Source organism: Centrocercus urophasianus, unplaced genomic scaffold (assembly GCF_019232065.1).
Source record: "Centrocercus urophasianus isolate 14NV4802_14NV808 unplaced genomic scaffold, USGS_Curo_1.0 seq_11, whole genome shotgun sequence".
NCBI classification, from domain to species: Eukaryota; Metazoa; Chordata; class Aves; order Galliformes; family Phasianidae; genus Centrocercus; species Centrocercus urophasianus.
Genome location: NW_024884253.1, coordinates 40,502,614 through 40,515,544, shown reverse-complemented (window position 1 = coordinate 40,515,544; position 12,931 = coordinate 40,502,614). Strand labels below are relative to the sequence as shown.

At 35.6% G+C, this 12,931-nt stretch overlaps 1 protein-coding gene across 4 annotated transcripts in view; it reads right to left on the bottom strand.

The window, feature by feature from the left end:
- NOL4 (nucleolar protein 4) overlaps positions 1-12,931 on the bottom strand; it is a 183,867-nt gene that overhangs the window by 40,848 nt on the left and 130,088 nt on the right. For 2 of the 4 annotated variants that reach the window (XM_042839931.1, XM_042839932.1), the window contains exons 7-8: positions 5,896-6,075; positions 4,974-5,165 (exon numbers count right to left, since the gene is read on the bottom strand). In XM_042839931.1, the coding sequence (XP_042695865.1) occupies positions 4,974-5,165; positions 5,896-6,075 (372 nt within the window). The remainder of the gene's footprint in view (positions 1-4,973; positions 5,166-5,895; positions 6,076-12,931) is intronic. The other 2 variants (XM_042839933.1, XM_042839934.1) reach the window with 1 other exon arrangement.

Below are 12,931 nucleotides of genomic sequence, written 5' to 3'. Positions count from 1 at the left end.
CGTCAAAGTTGCATTTCTGCCTTTTTCTCTCCCACAGAACACAAAAGAAAAGAACAATTAATATAGGGTTGTATTTTTTACTTTCTTGTTTTCATCCTTTTCATGCCTTTTATCATGCCTTTTTCCTATTTCCAAAGCTAACTTCTTCACATATTCCAAAGTTACTGGAAATAGGATAACATCTGCTACTCACTTTCAAAAAATTGTTCGAACCTTCATAAGTTACTAAAAACCAAAACATATCTGAGACAGAATTAGAATGTAGTTTCTAAAAAATTACTTCAGTACACATTGAATTGTTCAGAAAGGGGAGGAATTTCAATAGCTAAAAAATCTTGTTTCTAGGATTTTTTAATGATGTGAGTTTTTAGAGAATAGTTTTGCCCTTTTTAACCAGCTTACCCATCAGAATCGTGTAAACTAACCACTGTTTCACAAGAGATAAGTGCTTAGAAAGGAAAGGGACAGATCAAGAGTTTGGGGTGCACTATAAAATAACAATTCTGTTCCTATATGTAGATCATTATGCAACTGTTTTTGTGAGATTTTCCTTAATACCTCCTTACTTAATCAATACAAATTAGGCACATAACCCTCAACCTGCAGGCTTTCATACTCTGAAAATGCTTGCAACATTTCCAACCAACAGAGGCCTAGAGGTCTGAAAAGTCAAGTGACTGCAAGGACAGCTGGACTACTCAACACTAAACTGGTTAAGTCATGGAAGCTTCCTCTCTGTAAAGATAAAACTCAACAGAGACATTGCAAAGAGGCAGATTTCAGAAAACACACCACCTTCTGAAAACAGCCCCCATAGAATTTGTTCAATTACAGTACAGAAGAACTTTGCCTCAATAGATGCGTTTAAAACATCTTGATGCGTGCACAGTTGCAAATTGTAGAAACACCATTTGCAGCCAATTGGCACAAACAAAAGACAAAAGAATCAAAAGACATCAAGCTTGGTTTTTTTTGTTGTTGTTGTTGATGCTGGCAGTAGGATAGAAGCTGGGAAGAACAACAGGATGTAACTCAGGAGCTGTCTTTAGGGCAAAGGAGAGCATTACTCCTTTTCTTGTCTCTTACACATCCAAACATCTTCAGACATTGAAAGGCATTTATAACTTAGCCATTTGTTTACAATATATTACAGTAGTGACACTGCTCTTTGATAACATTTCTTTGTATTACAGTAGCGTCTACCAAGAAAGGTTTACTCTAGCTTAAATAAAAATAAAAAGAATCTCTCTGTGACTACAAGTTTATTAAAACCTTGATCTTGTCTTGTAATGCACATCAAAAAAAATGTATCTGTGCAAATGATACTGTAAGGTGCTGTTTCAAACAAAATACAGTTAGTGAGATTGATGATAGGAAATCTTGTAGATGGGATGGAGCAGATAGTAGAACAAAGATAAGATTATTAAGATAATTCAATCCCATTTGATCATTTTTAACATTAAGTTTTTCTGGACTAAGTAAGTAGATACCATCAGCAGCTGTCTGCTATCTTTTTTTAATTTGTATTTTTTTCCTACAGATCCATAGGCAGGGACAACTCTGAAGTATGCATTTTTAAAATTAGTGAAATAGGTCATTGACTATTTCTGGGAGAAAACCCCTCTTGTATAGTGTATATAGGTCAGATAACACTTCTTATATAGAAAGGAATTCTCATTACCATCAGTCCTTCAGAGAGAAGTGATAATTGATTCTTTTTTTTATTGTGGGTTAATAAAGAAAAACTTTATTTTAGTCTTCAAGAACTTCTTGAAGTTCATAAAGTGATACACCATAACACAAGTGGAAGCAGAACCCAGAGACCTCATCAGAAAGCCAGTGATTTCAGGATCAAAAAAAAAAAAACTTTCTTCTCAATCAAAAATTGTGAGCAAGATCACAGAATTTGGTGAGAGAACATTCTCAGTAGACCATACACAGGAGAGAACCTGAGGAGAAAATCGATTTTACAGTTCTTGAGAAAAACTTTACAGTGCTTTTTTGAGAGATATGCTTGTGTCAGAATGAAAATGGAAGTGGCATGATAGTTAGCTGAAGAATCAAAAAAAAAAAAAAGAAAGCATATTCAATTTCTCCAAAGGCTATTTGTAACAAGATGCTATTCAAGCTGCCTTGGAGGCCACAGACTGCAAGCTGTTGTAAGTACGAGCAGAGTAAATGTAAGTATCTCTTAAAAATTAATGCTGAGAAACTTAACAAACATGAACACTTGTGAGACTGAATCTTTTTCTTGCCTCATAGCTAGAACTGGCCTGGCATGCAGTGAGAAGTGTCGTTTGGATTACAGATGGCAAATAACTGACAGAAGCATGCTGCAGGCATGATTTTTCATCTTTACTAGGCAGACTTACACCAATTAAATTTAGTGTTTACATTTTTGCTTCACTTTGCAATATGATGCTGTAGATAGCTGCACCACTCTACATGCACACTCTGAACAGTCACATATCACCTAAGAGATTAATTCTCTTTCTCCTACAACTAGATGCTCAAAACATACAATTCTGGCCTTGAACAAAGTGAAAACCTTGTGTTTAACATGTCTATAGCAAAAGACACCACCTGTGGAGATTATTATCTGACATCCTATTTAATGTAACAATGGTAGCACTATTGCTCCTGAGGAGATCATTATCCTGTTTCGCTGTAGTTGAGTGTAGTACTTGATTCAAATCAACACCGACATGTCCTTTCATGCTTGTTTTGGACAAATGCTGTTATTCAGACAAAGTGATTCCTTTCCACTGTCAAAGTGGTGAATAGGGTCAAAATAATCATACAGTCAAGTGCTTCTGTCCATGGTAATATTTTTAAAAACTGCTTATAATCATGAGGTACTAATACAGTAATTTAGAAATTAGAAAATAATTAAAACCACCAAGTGGATATGCATTCCATTTGGGAATTATTTGAGACATAAGCATAAAACGTCATTTATTATCTCAGGAAGATAATGGGAAGTCCTCCAAAGACACTGGATAGTCTTTGGCTCATACTCCTACCTGCAGATTTCCCTTCTGCCCAATGAAAGCCTCAATTTTTGGAACAAACAGCAGTGTCTTGCCTTGTCACTTCCATTCATGGGCAGAAATTTAATATTTTAGAGGGTGATTTGTTTGTTTGGAATGAGATAAAGCCCACCATGAAATGTAATGGAATATTATAGGAAATATTTCTGAATTACAAAGATTGCATATTTGAATCATTTTCTCTGCTCCTTTTCCTCTCAAGGGAATAAATTTGATCCTACAACCTTTATTCATCTGAAAGTAACATTTGCAAATATATATAAACCTCTAAGGTCAGGCCAACCTAGCTTTTTATGGGTCAGACTGTAAATTCCTTATTCACACCGAAAAGGAGTTGCACAAATCTTTCAGATAACAAAAAAGGGACTCAGTTTACATAACTCCTCATCAGTGTGAATAGTGATTAATGAGGTCATACATCAGAACAGTGAAGAGGCTTGCTAACACTGGCTAATTTTGTTAGTATTTTCATTTGAAAGTACAGCAAAACAAAAATATTTTGCATCATGAAATGTGAACTTGATGTTGCTGAATTATTTTCAGATGGAGTGAATAGATGCAAGTTGATGCTACGTGCTATATAAAAAAAAATTACTTTCTGTTCTCCTTCTTATACATTGGAAATCTGTACAATTTGACATGTACACCGTCAGCCAATCTTTGGCACTTTTATCAGTACAGATGTCCTTAATTCTACCTGTGTCTTTTCATCTGTGTTTCCATTGTTCAGAAATAGCATTATCCCACTATTTCAATAATAAAGAAATGCAGTCATTTAGAATCACAAACACAGTTTTGTTTCTGTCTCTGCTCTTTGTAATATCCAACAATGGTCTTACCCTATAAAAAACTGTCAGCTAACATCTTAAAATAGCATATGGACATAAGTATTCTGCAGAGACTGCAGGAAAGAGAAAGAGAGAGAGAAACAGTAAAATTCAATGATCCCCAATAATATTTTCAATGCAATCAATGGTTTTGCAGATGATTCATTAAAATAAAAAATGATATGTTTGGTTCCTAAATGGTATCTGTTTGTAAAGAGGAGGTGATTTCACTGTCATCTAACGGCCAGAGTGAAAGCTAAGACACTTCAATAATAAGGTGTGTACGTACCTAATTTATTGCACCTTTCCTGGCAGGGTTTGGGAAATACAAAAGATTGGTTTTTAGAAACAAAAAAAAGTTGTCATCTGGTGAGAAGTGTTATCCTTTACCCATTCTCAGGGGATTGGGTGATTCTAAAATAGTAATGTCTGAAAACAATGCCAGTTGTATGGTAATATGCTTTTCGTGGTCTTTGGTTCAATCACACTTACTGCACCATTTTGATGCTCAAAACGTAAACTCGATTTATATCAATTGAAAGAACTCAAGGGGGTAACTTCTACTCATAGCTCATAGAATAAACTGTGCAAGGAGAAAAAAAAAATTGCCAACGCTATGTTACTGCACTGGGCATTTGCTTGGAGATAGCATTTCTCTAGCACGATCTATTTTTCACAGAGCTCACAGAAGTATAATCAGAGAAAGCATTTTAAAGAAAAACCTGCCTTACTTAAGACTTTGCCAGGCAAAAATTTCTAACTGTAACCTTGTGTAGGAAATGAGCCATGATGATGACCACTCACATAAGCCATCATTTGGTTTCTCTCCCTATCCCTTATTTTATTTTTCTTTTCCTATGGATCCGTATTAGTTCATCTTGTGAATTCTAGTCTCTCATTTTTAAACCAATGAAGAAAGGGGATAAATACAGGAAGAATGAAGGAGGGAAAAGGAAACCTCTGACTTGGTATTACCAAAAACAAAAACAAAAAAACAAAAACAAAAAAAGACACTAAGATGAAAACAAAATAGTGTCATGGATTTACGTATGGGGTTTTGATGGAAACTAGGGCTGGGTTTTAAATCAAAACTCACCATCTCAAAACCACTTCTTTTCATCCGCCTGCAGGACTTGAGGTAAGTACGTATGCGCTTTCTGGCACGCTCTTGATACTCAGGGAATTGTCGCCTGCATGAGTCAATGATAGCCTGGATCTTTTCTTTGGGCTGCTTAGAGATTGGGACCATTCGGTCCAAGTTTTCATCTACAAACAGCCTGACAAACATCTGTTGGCAAGAGGGAGACAGAGGAGACGGGTTTGGAGGGCTGCTCTCTTCTCTTCCTAGCTTTCTGTCTTGATTACTGATAGGTTGACATTTTTTCTATCCACGGAATAGCTTTGTAATGGGAAGCCAGAAATATTAAGCAAATAGTACTTTAAAGGATTATATAGGGAGTGGGAAGAAGCTAGTAAAAAAAAAAAAAGAAAAGAATAGTCTACAGGATATAGAACTTGAGAGATAAACCAGAATAGACTATGAAAATAGGCAACACTTAGTTTCATCATTAACAATAAGCAGTGATTGCTACTTCATTTTATTGAAGTGAATTTCACTTTTGATTTGAACAATTGCTTGTGTTTTCATGCACAATTACATACACTGGGAAAGCAAAAGAGAACAGCTGACCAGTGGAATGGTCTTCTGATAAACTAGCTACAGCCCCTTTTCGTACACTGACTGAACATGCACATCCACACATCCACACGCAGGTACACACACACACACACACACACACAAAACAAAGCTTTGCTTTCTTCACTGGTGAAGATGGCACTCTGATTTAAATTCTAAACAAAGCACAATAAATCTGTCTTCTTTTGGCAATCTGCATTAATATAATAACTGAAAGATCAAACAAATTAATGTGCCATTAATACTGTCAAATTTACCCACAAATAATAATGTAAAAAGAGATAGCAGAGGTAAGCAAAGCAGGAAGTGCAGAAGGACTTACATTAAAAGCTTTCAGTCGCTCAGCTTCTACCCCATCTGACTCATTAACCTTCTCAGGATCTTCCTGCTCATCATGGTCATCCTCATCCTCATCCCCTCGATTCAGAGACAGATCTTCAGCACCTCTGTCTACACTTTCATTTTTGCCAGAGTCATAGCTTGAATAGCTATGTGCAGGAGACTAAAAAAAGAAATTAAAAAATACATTTGTAAAAAATCACCATAGAAATAAGGTCTATTCATCAAAAACACTTCTTCAACATTAAATAATTCCATGATTTTGTTTTATCCTTTGTTCAACAAAATGTGCTCATGATCCTTTTAAAAATGAACAATTCACCATAATATTCATTTCCATGCTTTAAAAAAATGTGACCAGATGCAAATTCAGTAAATCAATTACCAAATAGATTGCCTGTCATAATTACAGTTAAGATGAAGTATTTGCTATACAGCACTGTCCAAGTGTTACACACGGAAGATTCTAAGAAATACTGACTTCTGTATACTAGCCATGAATAAATAAGGGGCAGTAAAATTGCATAAAACCACATATGATTAAATGTTACACATTTTAAAGCAAAGCAGATTTCACTAGAAAAAAACTGATATAAATTCAATTGGTATGAAATATAAAAGGTGCAGTAAGTTTCTAGTTTTCACTTGCAAAACCCCACACTGAATTAGAGGTGTGTAGGTTTGCCAACATCGTGAATGCACTGCTGAGAAATGTACTGTACAGCCATTTTCACATATCAACATTCAGAATTTTCACCTTAGCAGAACAGTCAACTTTTCGTATAAATCAGATGACCATCTCATTAAAGTTCTACCCAGTTGTAGGACCAAAATTTTTCAGTTACAAAGAGGGTCAATACTGTACAATTTTCCCTGTAACACTAAGACTTCAGTTACCTGCTTCCTCTGCATATGCTTCAGAATGAAAACCACAAAGACAACAGGAATAAAAAGCTTTATATGACTTAACACTTTAGGATCAAATCTTTACACCAGCCACACAAAGGTATCACAGAATCTTCAACAGAGCCATCACATTCATCTGAAGGTAATTCAGAGCTCAATTTTATTTCTATAATATTTTAATCCTGTAATATTTCAATATATTTTTCTATCACTTCAAAGCATACTGTTTTCTGTTAGCTTCAGAGAATTTAAATCAGGTGCTACATTTTGAATTTCACATGAATTCCTTCATCTAAATGCCACCAAAAAACCCTCAAGAGCATAATACCTCAATCATAAATTTATTTCAAATACACATACATAAAATCACATTTTGAGCAATATTCCGAGCCTCCCAAAATTCGCTTCTTATTTCAGGGGTGTTTTCATCAATCATAAATGTAGCTGTGTAATGAGGTAGAAGGGAAAGGTCAACAAAACCACATTAGTCTTTAACATATACTTCTTGCTTTAAATTCTTACTCCCATAACTTTTTTTATTTCCCTGTTTTCATTTCCATCTCATCTTTGTCTTCTTTACATCATCAGTTTTGCAGTCACTCCCATTCATTTTCTTGCCTTTCCAGCACTCCTTGTCCAAGCCTTCCTTATCTAACCTTCCCAGACTACATTATCACAATACAAATCCTCTTGAGTTCCACTTTTAAATATCTAATGCACCTAACAGCAGATCTTGCAGCCTCTTTCTCAGTTCCTTTCCTAAGAGTCTCTTCACTGCGTAGATAATGGAGATAGGAAGAATGAAGAAATAGCAGAAGAAAACAGAAAATCCAGCTTGGGATGCAAATATCTTCAACGATTAGTAAGCTCAGCATCACCTCTTATCTTCCTACAGCCTCCAACTCCGTGGCAAAAAATTTTTGCCTGATTGCAGGGTTCAGGATAGCAGACATGAGATGGTGTGGAAAAATAAGACTTGGCAGAGCAGCAAAAACCCTGTTCTCTTATTTGGCACACTGATGTTTTGTTGGGGAAGATGGTGAATATCTACACTGCTGCCCATTCATAACTCTTCCTTGTAGCAGCTGCACAATTCATTGAATAATAGTAAGTTTCAGGAAGAACATGGTTCCATCCAGATAGGACATGATGATTATAACATTCCGGAGAGTGTAGCATATATAAACAACAGTATTTAACTTTGTCACTGGCTACCATAAAGCCAACAGCAGCAGTCTGATAGCTTGCTATGAAGGAATGACTGATTTCACTTAATAGTAAAGAGATTCTCAGAAGAGGAAGAAAAGGAAGTAGAAAGTAATCTAGCTTGCAAGAAATGTTCTTTTGCACTTCATCATTTCTCTCCTTACTACAGCTATAGTTTGAAGAGAGATCCTAGATGATCTAGATACAATTTCCTGTGGTAGGAACCACATAGTTTCAGCAAGCAGAAGCTATTGCCCTCAAGAACCCTACTATCTGAAATTCTTGTTCCACAAACACTTGGTTTCATACAAGTCATTCCATAAGATTAAATTGAATTAGACTACTCATGTGCATAAAGTTAAACAGATGCAAAACTGATTTCAACATGTACATATGTTTGGGCTAGATGCCAAGATCATAAATTATATACTAGGATTGAAATTTGCTTTTGTGAAGGAAAGAAATTCAGACCAAAATGTATTAGCTATGTGTGTTAAAAAAGAAAAAGCAGTTTTTATTTTTTGTTTTTTTTAAAGAAAGCATTGCAGAGGGCCTTGTCCAATGTTTTCTGCCAAATATTTCTTTCAAGAACAGTTTTAGCATTGTAAAGAAAAAGTGGAGAATAACATGCCGTATGAACATTGTATGACAAAAATTATTATTCACTAGGGATTTGCTGATGGTGCAACAGAAAAAAAAAAAAAAAAGAAAGAAAGAAAGTTAAAAATATATTTTCTACATTTTTTCTACACAAAATAATATTTAGGCAGAGAAGGAAGAAGCTGTTCTCTCATTTGTTTTGACTCTGTAGTTGTGCAAAAAACTGATAACCATTTTCTTATGCTACTCCATTAAGCAGTTGCAGAGGTATGTAAACATGAAGTAAGAAAGCAGAGGATAAATTTTTTCTTAACACATTCTCCAGCTTCAAGTCTCACACCAGAGAAGCCTGATTATTGAAGGTTGCCATTGTCTTTTGAAATGGCTGCTTCTGCCTTTGCCAGGCAAGAACACACTTATTTATTCCTGTGCACCCTTTGATACATACATTTTTATAGTCCCGGGGTGAAGTAGACTAGAGAAGCAATTCTACTAACCCCAGTCTTATTTATTTATTCATTTTTTTTTAAGACCAGTTCTTGGTTCCACTTCACCACCCAAAAGCACTGTAGGAGAACTGTTAGGTCACAGCTTGAACTGGTGATTGAGCACCTATGAAGGGTTGTGGCTGGCACAGGCAAATTGTTTGCAGTTATGTTCCCAAGTGACCAGAAGTGGTGGACCCAGGATAGAGGCACCCTGAACTCACATAAGGGCCAGCTACTGAGAGGAGAATGTCTCTTAAACCTAGGCTACTTCCTGGGAATGGTTGCTGGGTGGTTGGTCAGAGAGCTCCTTTACAAGGTGGACAAATATGACTCTTCTTTCTGTCCCTGTGCATACAACTATTGGTCTACCTGCAAATATTCTGCCTAGTATTGCCAAGAACCTGGTAGAAGCAGTTTCAGTTCTTCACGAACAGAACAAGCACAAACCTTTAGCCCTAGCAGGATGGTGCGAGTCTCGCACAGAGGGAGCACACATCTCAACAGCAGTCCAAGATTGAAGTGGATTTATTAGATGGACAGAAATCTATAAAGCATGAAAGTTCTGGGTTTAAAAAAAAAGCTATAGAAATGTAAAAGGAGAACTTGTTCAAGGAGAACAAACAAGGCCTAGAGTATTACCTATACAAAAAAAAAATTATTAGGTTGCCTTAAAAATATTGAGACATTGATAAACATATTTTGGCCACTTTGTCCTTTTCTGAAGGTTCTGAGTTAATTCTTTCAATCTTTCCCTTGTAATAGTAAGTATTTATTGTACTCTCCTCCATTACAAAAAAAAAAAAAAAAAAATATTGTCTAAGAACTTGATTTCAGAAGCTTGTCATGAAATACCAACATCTTTCCAGTAAATTAACAAGGTTAATCTGAAGGAAGGCATCATGTAATACAATAAAAACCTGAGAAGACAATGCAGTGTTGATTAGTACATCTTAGTGCCATAGAACAAGGTCAGAATGTCATTCCTGACCACTGTTTGTATGGAAGTTATCTTAAGACTTCCAGGGATGGAGATGAAATGCATCTTCTAAATATTCTACGTTACATTGTATACATACTTATTAATATATGTAACACATCAAACATTTGTAGATGGTGCTAAACTTCTGTCTTCTTCATCTGTCTACTACATATGGCAAGAGATAACAGATATACCTGGAGAAGATAGCATTCTCTTTCCACCTTATAGCAACCTTCCAGATGTTTTAATTCAGATTCTTGTAATGTCCCTTCCCCTCAGTATTTCTTTCCCAATAAATGCATTCTTTCTTCAAAACACATTTTCCAGATTCCCGACATTCTCTTTGGCCTACTCTGAAAGTTGTACATTTTATCTGAAACTTTTTCAAAGAATAATTTCCAAAAACTCCAAATGTATTCCATATAAGACCTGTCTATAGATAATAGATTTATTTATTGCTTGACTGATTCATTGATTTCTACACGCTTATGTATAAAGAGCACATCACCTTATTTGTGAGGAAAAAAAATATATACCACTTATATGAAATATTTATTAATGCAAAAAATCCGCAATAGCCAACAGAGGTTGTGTTGTTAGTTTCTGTGAAACAGCAATGAACAAAATCAAAGTCTACCATATCTTCCCAGTGCCTAGTAGGCTCAGATGCTCATATACAGCCATTAGCCATGATCTCCTGAATGACACCACGTGTACTCATTCGCCAGAGACTTTTCCCAGCAATAGACTCAGCAACTCTTAACTTCTTCAGTGAGCCAACAGAGGAGGCTATTGATGACAGACAAAACGTTACTCAGTTACTCAAAAAGGTCATCTGTGATGCTGGTTATTTGTCATGACTACAGATTGAGGAATATTGTGGCCTTCAAGATTTTTAATGCCAAGGGCGAGTGAAAGACCCAGGTTCCCAGGGGAAAAGGTCTCTGAAGGAAGTCTAGGGCAGCTTTTTTGAAAGCTAAGCTTCATTTCTTACACTTGTGTTATATTTCTTACACTTCATTCTATAATATTGCACAGTCAACAAACGTACATTTGGAAGAGTAGTGCAGTTAGGATGGCACTTCACAGGTGTTATAGTTGGAAAGATTATTACGGTGGAAAAGAGACAATCAAAGAAAGAATGCTCGCCCATATCTAAGGATCCAGGCTCATAGGGGAAAACACCAGAAAGAGGAGATCTCCAGAAAGAGATCCTTCCCCCATGGCAGTCAGCCCTTAAATGGGGTCTAGGAGAGGTGGAGCCAGGCTCCACCCTTTCTGGTCACACAGCTGAACTGTCTTCACCTGTGCTCCCATGGCTGACCCAGTCCTTGCCTCAGGTGATCAATCAGTGGTTCAGGCACTGATTGAACAATTCCCATACAAGTTTATAATTCTTTCAGTTGCTATATTAGATGACAGAAACGTGAAGAGCTGGTAGGCATTAACTCAGGCTTCTGTCCTGCAAGAAAAGGGAAGGAAGCATGAAAGAATATTTACTGCTAAGTAGAGATGAAAACACTTTGCTGTATACATCTGATTCCTTTCTAGTAATCTGTCTCTATACCTTTAAAAGTTACTAAATATTAAAAAAAAAACGTGAATAAATAAAATCATAATTTAAAGCTAATAACATTCTGCTCATCCCTCATATAGAGTTGTACCTCCAATGTTTTCTTCCTTCTCTTTCTGCACCTCTGCCCTTCCCATTCTGCCTCTGAATACACAAAAGTCTACAGCTTCAGCAAATACTCTTGCAAATTCTACTTTCAAAGAGAATATTCTCATGGTCTGACGCCTAGTTTGGTTGTTTTCAGTACATTTTTCTGAAATTGTCTAAACTAAAACATAACTTAAATTTTTTATTTCACTTTATGCTTTTTAACAGATTGTATGTATGAGAGGGTTTTGGTGTAAAGTAACACACCAATGTCCAGTGAACTGAGTACAAATTGTGCATTTTGCTTCATATTTAAATAAAAAATACGTTAATTTGTCAAGGTTAAGGGTGAATTTATATCTTACATCTTCCTCTAAGAACTGTATTTGATATGAGCATCGGTTTCCTTGAGCTCAACTTTCCATCTTATGCAAACCAGATTTTCCAAACTGCACAGAACTTCCCTACAAGAGTTTTCTTGTTGTTTTAACATTAAATCCATGGCATTAGTAACATGAATAACATATTAGAAGACATTAAATATTTTTGGCATACATGGGATTTTTTTTCCATTAAAAGGGATGACATTAAGAGATGACATTATGAATTCAAATTTTCCTATCTTTTTCTCCTTAGTTTAAACAGTAATCTAGGAGGCAGAACTGGAAAACTAAAGCTCAGTTGTTATCCCAAACATTCTCTTTCAGACTTTATTGATAGAAGTCCAGCTCTCTATAATTTTTCATTAGCAAGCCATTTTTTTTCCATAACTGTTCTTAAAATCTATGTCTTCATCTCTTCCTGACTTTACTGTTAATATCTTTTCACATACTCCCTTTAAACCATTATATTATCATGTATGTGAAACTTTACTATCATAATTTCTTTTCTTATAATAGAAAAGAGAGTGAAGTCTCAAACAAAATTCCAGTATCTCACATTTATTTCAAGATCCAATTAACCTTATTTTCATGTTATCATACTCATGTTACTTGTATACTTGTACCTGACTGACTATTTTATTCCTCGTTACACTACAATTGTCTTTTCCAGCTTCTTCATAAAACTTCACCCTCAATGATGGAAAGGCATCATCATACATAATTCTGCTGTTTGGAGCATGAGGATAATAGCATTTTAAAAGAAAAAAGAATAGCTGAAATCTAGGGTTTACCTGTTT